Here is an 18423-nt window from a genome sequence, read left to right on the forward strand (position 1 = left end):
GCAGTTCATCCTCCGGGCTTGGACCTAGTGATGACAGCATTTCTTGTGGATGTAAAGCAAGCCCAGCTTCTGAAGAATCATGAAAAATCATTTCTGTATTCCTATCCCAAGGACAGCACAGAGTAGTTTCTGATGTATTTCCTAGTTACGTATACCACGTAAATGCAACTTGCTAGTAACACGTACCTAAAGGACTCGTTGCCAATACAACCACATGTCCTTACAGAATTTTCCAAACAGACCTTGATGTTATTCCTTTGATTTATTATGTGCATCGATTCAGGTCTACATGTTACCTATTACATTTAGTTTTCTGTAACTGTTAAAATCTCAGTATTGGGTCAGTCATGTTCCATTGACTGGCATGGCTGTGAAAATATTTCTCGTAGTGAGTGCATGTCTTAGATCTGGAAAAATAAAGATAACTTAATTCCTCAGCTTGAAAGTTGGTCATATCAAATATATTCAAAGCATCTTTTTGTAATTTGCAACAGAGAAGTTTCATCTTCAGAAGTCATTTGACATTGGTGATGAAATTACATACCCCACAAGGTATTAACTTTTTCAAGTAGCTCAGCAACATCAGCAAAACAACATTTGTACAAACTATATGCTGCTGACAATTCGAGATATAAATATATCTTCCTCTGGTCTTTCTGTAATGTTTATGGAAAGCCTAGTTTTATCGCGTATGAGAACTGAAGGCCAAAATTCTTGAGTACGGTTGCTTAGAAGTTGGAAATGTTAATAAAAATGACATCATTTCTGGGGTTGCTGAAGATTCTCAGTTCCCAGGGAAATTATGGATACTCATTCCCAGTGAAAAATCTTGGATGAAGTCCATTAAGACCAGCGGCTGAATTTTCCACTGGCTGCACGAGGGCCAGGATTCCGCCCAACGTGTTTTAACTTCGGGCACCTCCATGAAGATGTCAGGAGGGATGTTTTAGTTCGGCAGCTTAAATGGAGGATATCTGCCACCCCGACGCGATGATCATCACGCAGCTGTAACGTGCTGCACAAACGTGGGCCTCCAGTCCTTGGGAATAACTGGAGCTGCTGCTTTCATTGTCGCTGTAGTTAGCACGTTGCACTACCGACTTTTTTTCCCCCCCCACAAACAAAAGGCAGGCTCGAGCACAACGTTGTAACCACCAACGCTCATTTTGATTAAACGTCAGTTTTGTTCTTTATTGTTAACAGCAGCTGCGCAGTGTCTTGTCCCAGGCTCTGTCAAAGGAGTATGTTTCGCCGTGGTGTTGTATTTATATTTGACATTTAACTGCTATTAAAAAGAGCTAGGGGGTCCAATCGCCCCAGCGCAGCTCCCATATACTTCAGCGCCCAGCCTAAAAATGGAAATACGTCTATTTTTAAGAAATACGTACATTTTTAAGAAATCTGTGGATACTTTCAAAGAAGAAGCATTTTAAGCCCGTGAATTACAACAACAATAGATTAATAAATGGCCACCTAATAAAGGGTAGCATAGGCATGTGTGGGCATGGTTTTTTAAAGCATCCAGCTGGGAATTTGTGTAATTTTAGAAACATGTTTTAATAGCCTGAGGATAACAACTCTTAGGTAACTGCTTTAAGCCACTGTTCTCTGTTGATGGTAGCACTTTCATAAGATAAATACCCCTGTTTCTTTTTGCTTAGTCTTATTGAATTGCACAAATGTATCTATTCACCATCTCAGCTTGTGTGCAAGTTAGCAGCAAAGCTATTTTAATGCAGAAGTGATAACATTTAATTAAAGCAACAAGTTATCACTAAAAGTAGCTTAAAAATTGCTATTACTGCCACATGGAGATGGTTTGATTGCTCAATTATTTTTTTTTAAGGTGGTAAATTACTAGAAAAAATCGTTTAGAAAATGTATTTAAAAGATGGGGAAAATATAAAAACCAAAACCTGGAATCGTATCTGAGAAATATATTAATGCTTTTATTTAACACAGGACTTGGGTAGGGTAGTATTTTTTTTTATTATTATTAATTTTTAATTATTATTTTGTTTTAAAAGACTGAATTAAACGATGCACTTTACAATTCTGCCCTGCTACCATGTCCTCAGTATCTGACACACGTTGCAGAAACGCAAGGACTGGCCAGCCTCTGTGGCTATTTTTTTGCCATTCCAGGAGCTGATCTGTGTTTGTGTGCTGGCACATGTTTTCCAAATGGAGATGTTTCTGAAATAAATATTTGTTTTCTAATAGCTCTGTTGTTATTCTGTTATTTCCTTTGTCACTGTTCAAAAACGAGAGTACTGTAGCAGAACTTTCTTCCTGCCTTTGACATAAATTTGTTTAAATATTTATCTTTTGAATGTTGTTTGTATAGCTAGTAGTACTGGAATTTTTCCTTTTAAAGGGGAGGGAAAAGCATTCTATGTTCTAGTATTTCTTTTTGCATCAACTGCATGTAAGGGCATGTAAATTCTTTAGGACATCTTAATTGGGAACATTTAAATGCATTATAAATTTATATTTAAATATAAAACATTCAGTGTCTTTTGTGACTTGAGTGATGTGGTGATTTTTCAACACCATCATGTGCTTTGATTTTAGAAAAACAGCAGCGGTATTTCGATTCTTATTCCTTAGTTGTGAATAATGCTATTTCCTGCTAGTTTTTCAAACAGGCTAAGCTCTGGTTTGCTAGTTTCATCTCATTGCTGTTGCCAATTTCACCTAATGGCAATAATTCTGTACTCAAATAATTGCACTCAAATGCTGCACTTTATCTCTGTGTAGATGTTATATTCTCATTTTATGGAATGATTTCTTGAAAATTTTTAATTAATTAAATCATGTAACCATTTTTATCCTGTGTTTAAACCTGCCGTTAAGGGTTTTTTTTTTTTTTCCGTCTATCAATATCCTATTCACTTTATGACTTACCCTGTATAATTACTTTTCAGCTATTTTTGTGATGTGTACATACGTAGTAAGTTGCTTTTGGTTGCCCTTTTTTTTTTTTTTGGTAAAATAAAAATAACTCCAATCATCTATACTATCAAATTGTGTAACGTGTAACTTCAGGATATTCTGAGCTAGTATTAAGCAACCTGTTACTTATATGGGGTCATGAAATATGCTCTCTAGGAAGATGTGAAACTGTCCTAGGGAAAGAAAATCCTAATTTAAAGAAGGGTGCAGTTTTGTAAGCATTAAGAAAGTTTATACTCTTAAATCCTACTATGTAACACTGCAATGCTTTGTGCCTGAGGTTCTTTTTTTTTTTTTTTGACATGTGATATGTTGCGGTTATTTTCGGTACGATATTTAAATGATAGAAGTACACAGCATTTGTGACGTGTCAAAATATAGGGTATAGATACAGCCAGCGTGTCCGGCGGTGACTGGAATAAAGCCGTGCATGTTTCCTTGTAGCTGAAGGATCAGGATCAGTGGCGGTGTCACTGCAGAGGGTTTTTCCCCGTTGGATTTTACAGTGCTGCCCCAAGCGTAAATGAGGATTTCCAGCCCCAAGCTGGTTCTCTCTGAGGAAGGCCCCGGTGCGGTGCTCGAGGGAAGAGACGAGGGCAGAGCCAGGGCATGGCTCGGGCCAGACAGACCTCTCGGCTCCTTGAGCTCCTCTCTGCTGCTCCGGCTGCTCGGTGCTGCCCTGGGATAAAGCCTCGACACCTGGGATCAAACCTTCCCGGCCAGGATAACACCTCCCTGCTGGGACCCTGGCATCGCTGCTTGGAGATGTGCCCACCGCAGGGTGGGCTTCGTAAAAGGGGAGGGGGGGAGGAACAAAAAAAAAAAAAAAAATGGAGGAAGAAAAAGGGGGAAAAGAAAAAAAGGGGAAAAAAGGGAAAAAGGAGAAGTAACAAAAAAAAAAAAAGGAAAAAAAGGAAAAGTAAAGGGGGGAAGGAATAAAAAGGGGTAAAAGGGAAGAGGGACAAGAGGGGAAAGGGGAAAAAGGGGGGGGAAGAGGGAATAAAAGAGGGAGGAAAAAGTAGGGAAAAGTGAGAAAAGAGGAAAAAAGGGGAAAGGGAGAAAGGGGAAAAGGGAGAAGGGGAGGGGAAAGGAAAAAAAGGGGGAAAGGGAGAAAGGGGGAAAAAAGGGGAGAAGAAGGATAAAAGGGGAAAAAAGGAAAGGAGAAAGGGGGGAAAAGGGGAAAAGGGAAAGAAAAAAATGGGAAAAGGGGAAAAAAGGGAGAAAGGGGAAAATGAGGAGAAAAAGGAAAATGGAAAAAAAAAAAGGAAAAAAATGGAAAAAAGGGAAAAAAACCACAAGGACGACGACGGCCCCGGCAGGCAGCACCCCGGGTCGTGCCCCCCCCCCCCCCCCCCCCCCAGCCCCCTCCCGGTGCCCGCGGCCCGGCCCTACCTGGTGCCGCCGCGCTCCCGCCCCGCCCCGCCCCCCCCCCCCCCGTGTCCCCGTGTGCCCCCCCCCACGCGCCCCCCCCACGCGTGTGCCCGCGGCCCCCCCGGGGGGGGGGCAGGCAGGAGCGCGGCCCCGCTCCCGTAACCCGTGGCAACCGCTGCCCTGGCAACCGCGGGGGGGGGGCGCGCGCCTCCGCGCGGGCACGGAGGGGGCGGAGACGCCGGGCCCCCGCCCCGCGCCGCCGCGCCGCCAGGGGCGCTGTGGGGCAGCGGGAGCGGCAAGGGCGGGGCGGGGCCGCGCGCCCAATGCGCGCTCCCTGAACGCGGCGCTGCGCGGGGCCGTGGGCTGCTGTGGTGCTGAGCCCCGCCGCGATCTGATCGGATCTTCTCATTTTCTTCCCTTTTTTCTTTTTTTTTCCCTTTTTTTTCCCCTTTTCTCATTTTTTCCCTTTTTTCTTTTTTGCTTTTTTTCTTTTTCCCTTTTTTCTTTTATTGCCTCCTTTCCTTTCCTTTCCTTTCCTTTTCCTTTCCTTTCCTTTCCTTTCCTTTCCTTTCCTTTCCTTTCCTTTCCTTTCCTTTCCTTTCCTTTCCTTTCCTTTCCTTTCCTTTCCTTTCCTTTCCTTTCCTTTCCTTTCCTTTCCTTTCCTTTCCTTTCCTTTCCTTTCCTTTCCTCTTTCCTTTCCTTTCCTTCCTTTCCTTTTTCCTTTCTGTTATTATTTTTTATTATTTTGTTTTATATTTTATTTATTTTATTTTATTTTTATTTTTATTTTATTTTATTATTTTATTTTATTTTATTTTATTTTAATCTTATTTTACTTTATTTTACATTATTTTATTTTGCTTTATTTTTCATCCTTTTATTATTATTTCTGTGACCCGATCTAGCTGTTCCCGCTCCGGCAGGGGCTTGGACTAGATGATCTTCCAAGGCCCCTTCCACTCCCTAACATTCTGTGAAATTTCTGTGAAATGTTATGTCATTTTTCGTATGTATTTCGCCATACCCTATTTCATTACCCATGCACGTATCTATTTACACAGAGTACGGCATCATGTCGGGTCCCGTTCGGACAGGAGCGGTTTTGGGGAGGCTGACATGGCACCGGGCACCCCCACGGCCTCCCGGAGGACGGAGCCTCCCCATGGCACCGGGGGGGGTCGGGGGCCTGGTGTGGCCGCGTTACGTAAGGCACAATCCCGCCCGAAAACGCACAATGAGTCGGGGAGGATTTGTGTAATTAATTGACCAGTCTTAACCTGTTATCGTGATGTAAGGAATTTGGAACTCATTAATTTGGGCCCTGACAGATTTCATATTAGAGCTGGCAAATATGGATTGAGCCTCTTATTCCTGCAGCAGCTGGAGTTTCCGTGACAGTGAGGATTAGTGAAGAAGACCTATTGCTGGAGTCAAGCCGCCTCTTTTGTAATCAGCAGCCCTGCTCGGCATTACAGGGCGAATGGGAAAGAGGAGAAAAATAAATAAATAAAAAAAATGAAAAAGAGAAATGTGTTTGTGTATGGAGCGGAGCATGGGAGGGAGAGGAGGGCGAGCGCTGGCAGTCCTGTGCTGGCCGGAGGCGATGGCAGGGGGCTGTGCTCCACCTGGGGCTCCCGTCCTCCCATGGGAGGCCTGGGGCGAGGCCTGGGCTCTGTGCTGCGGCCTCTGCTGGCAGCCTGACCCTGGGCACGCGGCCCCCAGGCTTCCAGGAGGCACCGGCGCGTTCTTGCTGCAGGAGGGTGCCCGCTCCCAGGCCGCTGCCACTGGATGGTGGCGGGGGCGTTTTCCCTTTTCCGGTCATTTCTTGGCTCGATGCTTTTCGGTGACCCCACCGCGGTCACTCGCGTCCGCCTGTGGGTCATTTCTGGATAACAGCCGGGGGAAGAGCACGAACGAGGAAGGGGGGACCGGCAGGAGAACCACGGCCATTCAAGGCAGTGGTGCCGGGTGCCGGCTGAGGACAGAAAGCAGCAAGCGGGGCTGTGAGGCCCAAATCCCCTGGACAGCCTCACCTGGGCCCCTTGGTGCTGTTTCCTGCCATCGTGCTGGGACGATTGGACCCAGCCACAGCTTGGGGTCGAGTGCTTGGTGCTGGGGACCTGCTCGTGCCACGCTGCCCCCCGACGGGAGGGCGAGCTCACCCACTCGTTGCGTGCAGCCACCAGACGATGGCCGGGCTGGGCCCTGGTCAGCCCAGTCTCTGCATGTTTATTCGTGACCAGGAGCGGCAAAGCACGTGGCTTCTACAGCAGCTACACACTTAGCTCTAATCCTCCTGTTAAAATGTTGATCAGGCAGAACTAATTTCCGTGTTAAATTAAACGTGCCGGCGTATGTCCGAGCTTAGCATTGTTTAAAAGAACCAAACAAAGCATTTTAAAACTCATCTGGGTATTGTGATTATAAGTGTTTGTGCTTTGGCTGATTCTTTCCATGGGTATATTTTAAATACGCCACAGCGGTGTAACTTGTCAGTGTCACCCATGACTTTGGTGCTTGCAAAATAAATAGTTAATATTCATTACTAGCAGTGTCTTCCCCTCCTCTATTGCTTGTAGGTAAGAGAACAGTCATCAGCTGAGATGGGTGGTTGGTCTGACTCTTACACTAAGTTTATTCTTTGATGGTTAGTCGCAGAGTGAAAACAGAGTACAGAAACAGAGTACAGAAAACTATCAACCAAATAACCCACCACAGTTACACCTTCTGAACAAAACCATCTTTGCTTTGGCTATTTTGTACCTTATCCCAGTACAGAAGGCCTGGTTCAGTTTATGTGTAAATGCAAAATGGAAATTTCAGAGTAGAAATGGTTAAGAAGTATCAGTGGCTGGTTCAGCTGAAGTCAATGGAAAAAAAGCGTTGTGCTGCTTACCCTGAAGTTGAGAAAATTTTGTCTTCTGAATGCCATTCAGATTAAAAATGATATTCTTGTTTGAACCAATAGGTGGCCTTTGTGAATGTGTTATGGTTAGTTTTTTTTCCTGAAAGCAGAAAAATACCTGCTTTAAATTAAAGAACATTTTCAAACAGTAATTTCCAACTGCAATTAAAATGCATGTCTGTTTCTGAAAGACAACCAGTGGTGCATGAAGTTCTAGATTTGTTTCCTACTATTCTAAAAATTCATGTTTTTGGAGTTCCTATGTGTACTTTAAGTCCTGAGTCCTCAATGCATGATAATGGTTAATAATTATAGAACCATTTAGGTTGGAAAAGACCTCTAAGATCAATTGCTCTATGTGAGCAATACACACTAAAAAAGGTTTTCTGCCAGCAGCCATATGTAGGTAAGGTCTCTTAAAAGCCTGGGTCAGGTGAGGATGTCAAACACTTGACCATGAGGCCCTGAGTTCCTCACAACACCTCTCACTTGGGTCTGGACCCCCTGAGATATTTTAGCCCCTCATTCCCTGCACTGGGTTTTCATGGATACATGACTATTTCTTGCTTTTGATTGCCAAATTCTGGCTCCATTATTTCATATTATGAGACTGAGGTACCCAAGGTGTCGGGAGAGCTATTGTCAAAGGCTAAATTTCGCATAGGGAGGCTGTCTATCCAGATATTGTTGCTTTGGCTCATCCTCTGAAGGAGACCATCACTCCCCTGACATGTCTGCCCTTGGGTGCCCCAACAGGAAAACAACTCTATGCATGTCCACCTTGGGACAGCAGTACTTAGCCCCAAGAGAGTTCTTTGGTGGAAGAGTAAACTGTACATAGCAATAGGATGGCTTCCTATTATACGGCAAAAAAAAAAAAATCCTTATATGTGCTGTTTCTATGAATCTTCTCCTTTATTGTTTTCCCCTCTGTAGAAGATCCACAGCTCTTGCTGTTTGTACAGGCCGAGGGCACTGGGAAGGGAGGTGGGGTGTGGCTGTCTGTCCATCCATCAAAATGCTGCAAACACAATCACACAAGAAAAGGGACTTCTGAAGCAAGTTTGACTTTTGGATGGCTTGAATTTTGTTAGGAAGTCAAAGCAACCCCTTGGCATCACAGCCTGCATATCAATGGCTGGATATAGGAAGTCACTAATTCTTCTGTGTTTATGATAAAGCTTTCCTGCCTGAATTCTCAAAGTCCCTTGCAACGAGGGATTAATTCAGCCTTGCGTGCCATAAACAGGATCTGCTATTTTACAGCTGGGGAAACTGAGGAATGGTGAGGTGACGCGTGGGGATGTCCGGGGGATCTGCTGCAGACAAGGGAGGAGCCGGGACCCTTCCTCTCCCCTGACGGCAGGGACCAAGTGCTGAGCTCCTCCCGAAAAATCTCACCCTCACCACCAGCACGAAGCGTTTGGAGGAGGTAGTGGCGGGGCCCTGGTTTTTGATGTTTGACTTGAAACACCTGAAAGGAATTTGCTTCACTCTGAACTCCGGCGCTGGGAAACCAAACTCCCCCAGACATCTGTTGCATCTGGAAACTTGGGCCTAATTATCCCTCAGGTTGCAGCATTCCGGACAGAGATTTATGCCCAGTTTGGAAAAACAGGGGGTTACTCGTACCGCTCGCTAATTAAAGAAATAAAGTAAAAAACAGAGGTGAGAAGAAAGAGGCAATTAGGGCACCTTGTTTATGGTGGTTAAGTAAGCTGCACTGACAGAATTTTCTCAGAGGGACCCATACAGCAGTGCCGCAGTCCCGTTAATGTTGGTGTTATCGTTGGAACTGGACTGAAGGAAGAAGGGCTGACACTGGCTGAAAACTACAGGACAGATTGATTTTGGCCTGCTCTTTCAGTCTTTACTCATCCATCCATGAGAACTTATTAAAATAATTGGGACTGCTGGCAGGGGTAAGACTGTTTGTGTGAACTAAAGCTGCAAACCTGGGCTTTAAACTCACCGTATAAAAGCTGTGTTCCCTGTTCTGCTGGTGCAGATCTCCTCACACCTGGCGGATTTGTTTTGCCGATGGGAAGCACGACATGGCCTCCCATCCCACTGTAAAAGCAAGTCTCAGAAATTGACTCCAAACATTTAGAAATATATATATATATATTTTCTAGATTGCAACAACCCGTTTAATTAAAACCAAGATGAATCTTATAAGGTTCATACTTTGCTTTCATATTTTGCTTTTTATTTTCTCTGGGTGGTGACAGAGATGCTTCACCAGAAGGCCCTGCGAGCTTGCGCCCAGTTCTGTGTTGTTTGTACCAAGTGACGGTGACTTCTGAGCAGGAGGCGAAGACCGTGCCAAGGCCAGAGCATTGTGCTGTGCCTGGAGCTTTAGGGGCTCTTCCCTCCTGCCCTGCTTCTTGCTAATCACCACGGCTTCCTACAACGCATTTATCAGCCCGGGCCACTGCCTGTAAATAAGCAAGCTCTCGTCCTTTCCAAAAGCCCCAAGTACAATGTTATCTTTCCTCTTTCCCACAGAAGAGACACGTTAGGAAATGCCTTGGTTTAGTTTGTCCCTCCTTGTTCCTGGATGATGTTGGAGCCATTGTGAAAAGGCGAGGCTCGCATTTCCTTCTGAGGATGGCAAATTCATTGACATGTGGGATTGATGAGTTGGATGTGCGCTGATGTGCCGCATCCTGCTAGCAGATGAGATTTCTGGGCTTACGAGCCTACAAAGCATTTTGCTGGGCTGTGAACCGAGTACTTGGGATTTCCCTGGGTGAAACCCAAGAAAGTGTAGGCCTGGCTGCTAAACTTAGTGAAAAATGGTTTGGGCAGTCAGTGCACGGCGTCGGTGGTGATGTGCTTGCACTTGTGGCCATCACCCTTCGCAGCACCTGGAATTTCTTTGGAGCCATTGCCCTAGTTCCCAGCTGCAGTGTGGGGTGATAATGTGAGAAGGAGGCCCCAAAGATATGGATTCCCGAAGTGAAATGTAGATCCTAGAGAATATCCTCCACAGCTTTCCGCTTCTGTGTCCTTCCCAGACGGCAAGGAGGAGCCCAGGGTGTCGCTGTCCTCCACATCCCTGGGCACCTCCACAGTTGAGGGTCGTACTGGGGATGTGACCTGTGGCTGGGTCACCTGCTCCTGCTGGTCCCCTCCTTGCGCTGCTTTGATGGGGTTTTTCGAGCAGCAATTCCTCGGGGAGCAGTGCTGAGAGGCGGCACCGTCCTGGGAGCCACTTGCCTGTTTCCACTGCTGGATCGTGTGATGCTTTGCAGTTTCCCTGGGCAGGTCGGAGGAGTTCAAGCTCCCCTCTTGCAGAGGCAGGTATTGACACAGTGCACGTGCAGAAACCCCACAGGCAGATAAAGGATTTTTATTTTCTTGAGCCCCTGCTCCCACTGCTACTGCGCACAGTGCTGGCTGCGAGACAACAGCCACCTGCGGGCTGCAGCACCGAGAGGAAATATTAATCAGGCCTCCAAAGGGCTCACTGCCACCTTCAGAGGGAAGGTTTCCTACAAAACTCCCAGGAGACTGGCAGAGAAAGCACTCCCACCGAGAGGAGCGGTGTCATCCCGTCGCATTGTCCACGTGTCACCGCGTGGGGCTGACGCGCCGCTCTCTGCCGCTGCAGCTTGTGCTGCTGGATGTAATTTCCGTGGCTGAACATCTTTATTTCAGGTTTGGAGTGAGGTAGTGACTAGTTTGCCTGTGCCTAACAGTTCCCTGATTGTGGTTTAGGTGGCAGTCTCCTTAATGTTAAGGTCGGTTATATGCTTGCTTTCCGCGTTTGTTTTTGTATCACAACATGTAAAAAAATAAAACATAAAATATTCTGTGGCATATTTCCACCCCAGCTAAGGGGATGTGGCTGTGACAAGGAACCCAGAAATGCACCTCGTTGAGTCACGGACACTTTGAGCCCTGCAGCTGAGAAGAGGAGAAGGCAGAGACAGAAAAACCCAATGCAGCCGATGGGGCTCATTGCTCCCAGGCGAGCTGGCGCCGTGCTGCTTGTGGGGCTGATCCCGTGAGCTGCCAGGCATCCTCGACCCAGCCCAGCAGCTGCCCCTGCAGAGCTTGGCCTTCGCTGCTCTTATCTCCATGTTCAGGGAGACAACCCTTGATTGGAGGCAGGAGGCTGCAAGCTGGCTCTGTCAGCAGATGCTCGCCGGGCAACGCGGGGCTGGCCAGCAGCTTGCCATGCCTTTTATTGCCCATCCATCCGTCCTGTACGCATTTATGTAGCTGAATAAGCTCAGCACTTTAAGAAGTTTGACTAACGTGTCTATTGCATCATCCAGACGTAACTTTTAATGTGGAAGAGTGCTTTGTTTTTGTGTTTTCGAGCAATAAATCCCCGACTACCGCATAAGGCACAGGGAGTTTTTGTTTCATTTTGTTTTCGGATTGAAACTGAGATGCTGGTGTACATGAGTTGGCCTGTTCTGAATCTTTGTCATCTTAGACAGCCCTGCTTATTGCCAGCTCATTTCACCAAGATCTATTTCAAATCAACTCATAAATTATTAATAGTACACGTGTAGGTCAGAGCGACACTAACCCTGACAATCACACCCTAATATTCTCTCTTTAGCATCAGAAATAAGAAAGGAGATGTGAATAATCAATATTCAGCAACTGAGGTACATCTCATGCAGATATGCTATATGCACTTAGGAAAAAAAAAAAAGAAAAAAAAAAACAGAAAAAACACGGGTCTTTGCAAAACCTGTCAGGCTGGCATTAATCTTGCATGATGAATAATGTGGCAATCTATGAATTTTTAACACCTTTAAAATGATGGAATCGTGGGATGTGATATCCAAAAGTAAATTTGTTCAAATTGGAGAATATTCTTGATCAAATGGAGATATTGAATAACGTGTATAAAAATATTTAAGCACCAATTTAAATTGTGCAGCAAGCAAGACAGTTCGTATGGGTTTGTGGCTGGGAGCAGCTTTCCGTCACAAATAATTCGCCTGAAGATTTAATTATAACTCGGGGCTGAAGTGGGAGCAATCCCGAGAAGGGACCTGGCTCTGGAGGCCCTGGGTGGCTGCTCCTGCACGGGGGATGCACCAGGAGGGGCAGGAGCTGAATTTCGCCTGGCGTTTGCAGCGGGGCTGAACCCCAGGGGTGCTGTGAACGCAGGGCTCCTCTCCACCCCCAGGCACTCAGTGCAGGGCAGGATCAGGCCCTCGTGCAACTGATGCAGCCCCGTGGGTGGGGGAGAATTTGGGGTTTTAAGCTGAAAAAATGAACTGCTAACATGTGGGAAATAATGGGCTGGATGCTGTCCTGCCTGAAGTCGGTGTGAATTTGCTGTTGACATTCCTGGGGACGGGATCAGACTTTACATTTGAAGTCACATCCCTCTGAGGTTTCCTGACAAACACTAATGCAAAATGTTTCATTTAGGAACCGTCAAAAAGGAATTACTAACCTTTTATGCTTATTAAAATTGCCGTGTGCTTTCCTGGAAAGGGACTGGATAGCAGCTGGACATTTTAATTTTCACCCTATGCAAAATAAAAATGACAGTAGAGAACTTTACCTATTTTTTAAATCCTTCTAATGAAAGCATTTTATTTTGTTTTTATTGAACAGAAAATAAAATGTGTTTGTTTCCCCAGATTTGAGTAGAATTAACGTGTATCTGATTGTTAATATTTGATCCTTCTTTAATTATTTATGATATCAAGGAATGAATCTGTCAAGTAAATAATGAAATGCGTACATGCAGCATATGTAATTAGGTTAGGTGCATAAATCCAAAGTGTTCACTTTATAGTTGTCAGTGCAAAATTTATTAATAATGAGAAATGCTAAGTGAAGAAAATCCCTAACAGTCTACTCATTAGTGTAGGTTAGAGCAGTCGCCGAGAAGGAAAGTTACCATTGCTCCCTCTCTGCATTTCATCACTTAAGGGTGTTAGTAAATCGCTACCCGTTCTCCTCGTCGCCACTTTATATCTGTAATAAGAGGAGTCTTTAAGTTGCTCTGGGAAGGTGTGCTGGGTGTCAGCCTGCAAACAGACGGCCCTCAGCGCGGAGCTCTTCAGCAGCTGCATGTCGTTTCAAGCCAATGCACGGCCCAGCTCTCACTTCCCTTGGGACACAGGAGCACTTTTGGTGTGATCACGAACCCTCCTGAGCTGCCCAAGGTGGGTGGCCACAGCCAGGAGCTGCCTGGAGTCAGGACTGCACGAGCCAAACCGCTGGATTTGGCAACCGGGCAGTGGCCCACGTTGCCCTCCCCGCTCCTCGCTTGCCATCAAGTTGTTCCTGCTTTCTGCAGATTAAGGGGAAAAAAAAAAAAGTCCTTGTTAATAAAAAACAAAGCAAAATTAATCTGTGAGTTTGTGCCTCTTGGGACCTTGGGGGGATGCGTGAGATAGATGAAACACCTGTTTGAGAGAGAGAACTGCCATTGTGGGACCATGAAGAACATTCCTCAGTCCCAAAAGGTATTTTTCAGAGCTCCCACTCCAAAAGAAGATTTGATTGCTAAATGTATATTTAAAACAATATTTCAAGATCATTTTGAAGCTTATCATTAGCACGAGCTCTTCACGGGCTAATTCCCTACATCCAAAGACAGGCATTCACCCCATCTTGCTTTAGCTGTTGAAAATTAGGTATCTCATCTGAATTAGTCATCTGGGCTCCCTGCACAGCCATTGAGACCCATGCTGTGCTAAAGCTGGTGCTTGAGGCTAAGCCTAAGACACGGGAGGTGAAGCGCCCTCCAGAGACACCCAGGATCTCCTTGGGCTGCAGAAAGCGCAGGCTGGAAGCCCAGCTCTTGGGCTGCTCCAGGAGAGGAGCTGAATGCCACGCTGCAAATCTGTGCTGGACCCAAATTCCATGGGGAGATGAGAGGGGAGGGCACCATACTCTGGTCCTGAGTTAGCCAGAGCTCTTGGGGACCGACCACACGGACACAGCAAAGTGCTTATGCTTGCTGTGCCTCGTTTTATTTATTTTTTTTTCCCAAAACGTTAAAATAAGGAGGACCAGGCTTGCTGATCAGCAGAAGCTGGCCTCAGTCTGGGCTGTCAGCGAAAGCCCCCAACCCGAAGCTGCTCTCCTGTATCCCTCCCTTCTTCTGCTGGCCTCAGCATCCATGCAGCTCTGCAGGCAGCTGCTCTGAGAGCTGATTTGGCTGAGCGCACGTCTTCAGGGGGTGTCGCAGGGTAAGTTCGCATTTTTAGAGATCTAGCTGACCATGCAGCCCCGCCACCACTTAGTGCTGGCCCAAGGGAGAAGGTTGTAAGGGAAGGTAGGGCTTGCAAGCGTCGCGGGCTGGGAGGGTCGCTGCTGTTGGTAGCCCTGCAAAATTAAGTGGGTTGTGAAATCGAGCCATGAACGAGAGGATACTGACAGCCCTTCATTACATTTTGCATCACACTGTTAGATTTTAATCACAACGTTTGGGATCAGAATCACAAATCCTCTTATCTGCCGTAAGAGCTTCTTTCGAGCTGAACATTTTTATGCCCCATGTAAGATGCAACAATATTCATCTCTGCTAGTCAAGCTTAGAAATGCATTAAACTGCCCAACCAGAAAATCGGGAACAGGCATTTAGTGATGCAAAATGGTCATTCTGCAACCTAATGCCTAGGGGACAGATCAGTCATCACAGCCTCCCACTTCTGCCTGAAAAGACCAATTAGGTGACTCTGCCTATTCAACTATCAATACAGGATTGCTCCCAACAGGATATTCCCCTGTGCTTTCCCCAGTCTAATTTTAAATTACTCAAGTGCCAAGACTTCTATCGCTTCCCTGGGGTGACCATTACACAATTGAAGGCCTCACGGTGAGGAAATGTTTCCTGATATTCTGTCACAATTTTCCTATGCTCAGCCTCATCCCATTTCATCTAGTTACACATTCTTGAGCAGCTCTGACTTCTTTGATGGCCACGGCGCTGCAAAATATAATGACAGCTAACGCATTCTATTTTATTTTATTCTTTTTTTTTTTGCATAATCATTCTGTTAGGCATTAGACACAGGAAAAGTCAGTCATCTCCACTGCTGGTATCAGCGTTGATGCTGTTCCAGCACCGAGGTGCCCTGATCTCCCAGCACCAAACAAAGCTTCTGGGAGAGGAACTGCTGCCTGCGCACATCCTTTGAGGAAGGATGACGGAGGCTAAACAAAGGGAGGTTGAGAAAGAAAACAATCAACCCGAGGTGTTACATACTGCCGTGGAAAGAGGAATCTGCTACTCACATTCATTAATAATGAATGATTAGGATGAAACTGCTCATGGGAAAAGCTTACGGCTTGGTCTGTAGGCTTTGGCAGGCAGGTGAATGACGGAGCCTGGTGGGCTGTGGCTGGCAGGGGCAAGATGCAGAAAGAGGCAGCTCTTGGGTGCCCTTGCCCAAGGGAATTGGACCTGGCCGCATGCTGTGCAGCAGGAGGGTACTTGTCTCCAAACATCTTGGGCAGAGGAACGGCAGGTCTCCTCCTCACCGGTCTTTTCATGCTCGGCAAAAGGGCAGTAAGGTGATGCTGCTGCTCCTTGCATCTGAATCAATGCCACCCTGCATTTTGGGTCCCATGCGTTCAGGATGAGCTTCCTCAAGGTCATCGCAGGACCTCTCAGCCTGCTTGAGGTCACATTTCTTTGGGATTTTTTCCCCCCCACAGTGAGTGTCATATAGCCAAACCCTTCATCTGTTTTATCAGACAAGCAGAACTGGGAGTCTGATATCTTTTAAAAAAAGATACAGCTCTCTGATTAACTGAAGAGTAATAGCATGAAATTCTAGTCTCCAATAAGTAACATATTGATGCTTATGTCTAATTTAATCAGCATCAGGGGGGACGGGGGTGCCCATTCCTTCACCATCAGTTATGCAGCAGTTCAAGGTGATAAATCCTATCTGCGGAATGATATTCCGTCGACATTTCTATAATATTAATTAGATCACCATGTCAGGCTGTAGGAAATTTGCTTAACATTCATTAGAAATTTCTTATACATAGATGGGCATCCCTCCCTCCCTCTCCCCCAGCTTTCTTTCTCCCCTGATTGACAGAGGAGGTCAAGCTGGAGACAGCCCCCTCCCTCCCCGAGCCTGAAAAGCCGGGTCACTGGACTCCATAATGCATGGGGAGCGGGAGGGGAGGACCATGCCTCCAAGAGATATCCTATTAAATTGGACAAAAGCTCGTCTGCCTCCGGGCCCCGTCATTGCCGGCTCTCCTCGGCCTGCAGCCGGCACGCAGGACGCGGGCGAGCGCGCGCCGCACGAGCCATTTGCATTACCCTGCAGTCATTTTTATACGCGGAGGTAATGAAGTTGTCAGCGGAGCCCCGAGTGTGGCAGAGCCTGATATTCAAATAGACCTGCCAGCTCTCCCCCTCCCTCCCCGCCGCCCCCCTCGCTCCCCCAGCCCCGCAGCTGATCTACTGACTCCCTGGATTACTGCTTGGCTGGCTCCCCAGCTCCTGCTGCGCTTGCACTCTTGCCCCTGTCAAGTGCTTTTGTTTCCAAGCCGGGGAGCACGCAGCTGAGGCTGCTGCACGCCCACCCGCGCCCACATACACACAGGTATCACGGGAGTCGTGAGCAGTGAGCAACCCGGGTGGCCACGCTTTTCCCACGCTGGATTTGCAAGGAAAGCCCCCCAAAACATCATTCTCATCCCAGGCTGAGAGCCCGCAGCATTTTGTCATAGTCTCAAGGAAGAGGAGGGCTTCGGCTTTAGGTAGACTTACTAGGTGAGGAAGGTTCGTGTTTTGCGCGTGCTGTGCCCTCCTGCTGAGTGCACGGCTGGGAGGGAGGCAGCAGCCGAGTGGTGCTCACCGGTGGCAAGGGGCATCACTGACATACTCCATCCTCATAAAAGAAACCGCAGGATCGTAAATAACAAGGCAGGTCAGACTGGCCTTCAGTAATTTTTAAGTCAATTTTTGAAAAGACAAAAAAAAAAAAAAAATTCCCTGTGGCAAAGCTGCCTGGTAAGCAAAAGGTCTGATTCAACCCCATTAGCCTTGGAAACTAGTTTTTACTAAATATGGGGCTAGGCTGTCAGCTGGTGTTAATTGGCATAAACCCACTGAAGTCAATGGAATGACAGTGATTTATACCAGGCTGAAGACTGGAGGGTGGATATTTAAAAGGAGAGCTGTCTTTTTTCTGCTTTCAGTAACCGGATCCACTTGTGGTTGCGACACCATAGGAGCAAATGATGGCTTTTTGACTGGAAGAGCAGATGTCATTAGGTAGCTGGGCGTCTGCAAGTTCTCCAATGTGGGCAGTGAAACTGAAGGCCACTTAAAAATAAAAATCATCACCTGGGTAAGTATTTAGCCACCACAATTTTCACATTTTTGGATCACCAACTCATTCATTATTTGCAGAAAAGGATACTTTCTGTGCTCTTATGAAAATGATCAATGATCCTTTAGCACAGAAGGCCCGCGGGATTAATTTATTTTGTAAGCAGCATGTTAAAAAGACTGGCTCAAGCATTTTTTAAAAACTTGCAGGAGGGTCAGAAACACACAGGTTACAGCTGCAGCTTTTTTTGGCCTTTGTTCTTACAATGAGATTTTGAAAGATTCCCTAGAACCCAGCAAGCTATGGATTTTTATGACATGATGCATCATTGTGCCACTGGAATCTGTATGCCTTCAGGAGGTCCTTTTTGAGCACACTGAAATTTATTTAAGAAAGTGAACTTTGTGTCTACACTACAACAAGTCTACAAGTATTTTTAGTATACAGGGCTACTCTAAATGCACCAACCTGCAGATTAAAGGCTCCCTGAGTATAAATTGGCACGATGCACTGTAAATGATTCACAAATGGAGGAGTCCCTAAGTGTGCATTGACTCGCTACACCATAACATCTCCTACAGAGATTTTACAGCATTGTATGCCAATGATCCATGGATTAAGGACTCCCTAAGTGCACATTGACACGATAGACTGGAGCTGTTTTGGTCTATTGTGTCAATGATCCAGGGATAATGACGGTGTCTTGCGCAGATCCACTGAGACCAGAGTTGTTGTGGTTCCTAGTGGAAGAACCCAAATTGGCCCACTTCAGGCATATTTACCTTTCTGGGTGCTGCAGGAACATGGACACTCTTCTCATCCTTTCTACCAATTGAGGAATGTCTTCAACAGTGCCGTTCTGTAGACTGGACAGCTTATATTTGTGTATGCACATGC

The 18423-nt window shown here is 46.2% G+C and overlaps 1 protein-coding gene across 8 annotated transcripts in view; it reads left to right on the plus strand.

Annotated features, from left to right (window-relative positions):
• SNX10 (sorting nexin 10) overlaps window positions 1-2222 on the plus strand; it is a 38025-nt gene extending 35803 nt beyond the window's left edge. For all 8 annotated transcript variants that reach the window (XM_080580977.1, XM_080580978.1, XM_080580979.1 and 5 more), the window contains one exon: window positions 5-2222. In XM_080580977.1, the coding sequence (XP_080437103.1) occupies window positions 5-83 (79 nt within the window). In that variant the 3' untranslated portion in view covers window positions 84-2222. The remainder of the gene's footprint in view (window positions 1-4) is intronic.
• The last annotated feature ends 16201 nt before the right edge of the window (window positions 2223-18423 follow it).

This window comes from Anser brachyrhynchus (assembly GCF_964034855.1).
Source record: "Anser brachyrhynchus genome assembly, chromosome: 2".
Classification (NCBI taxonomy): domain Eukaryota; kingdom Metazoa; phylum Chordata; class Aves; order Anseriformes; family Anatidae; genus Anser; species Anser brachyrhynchus.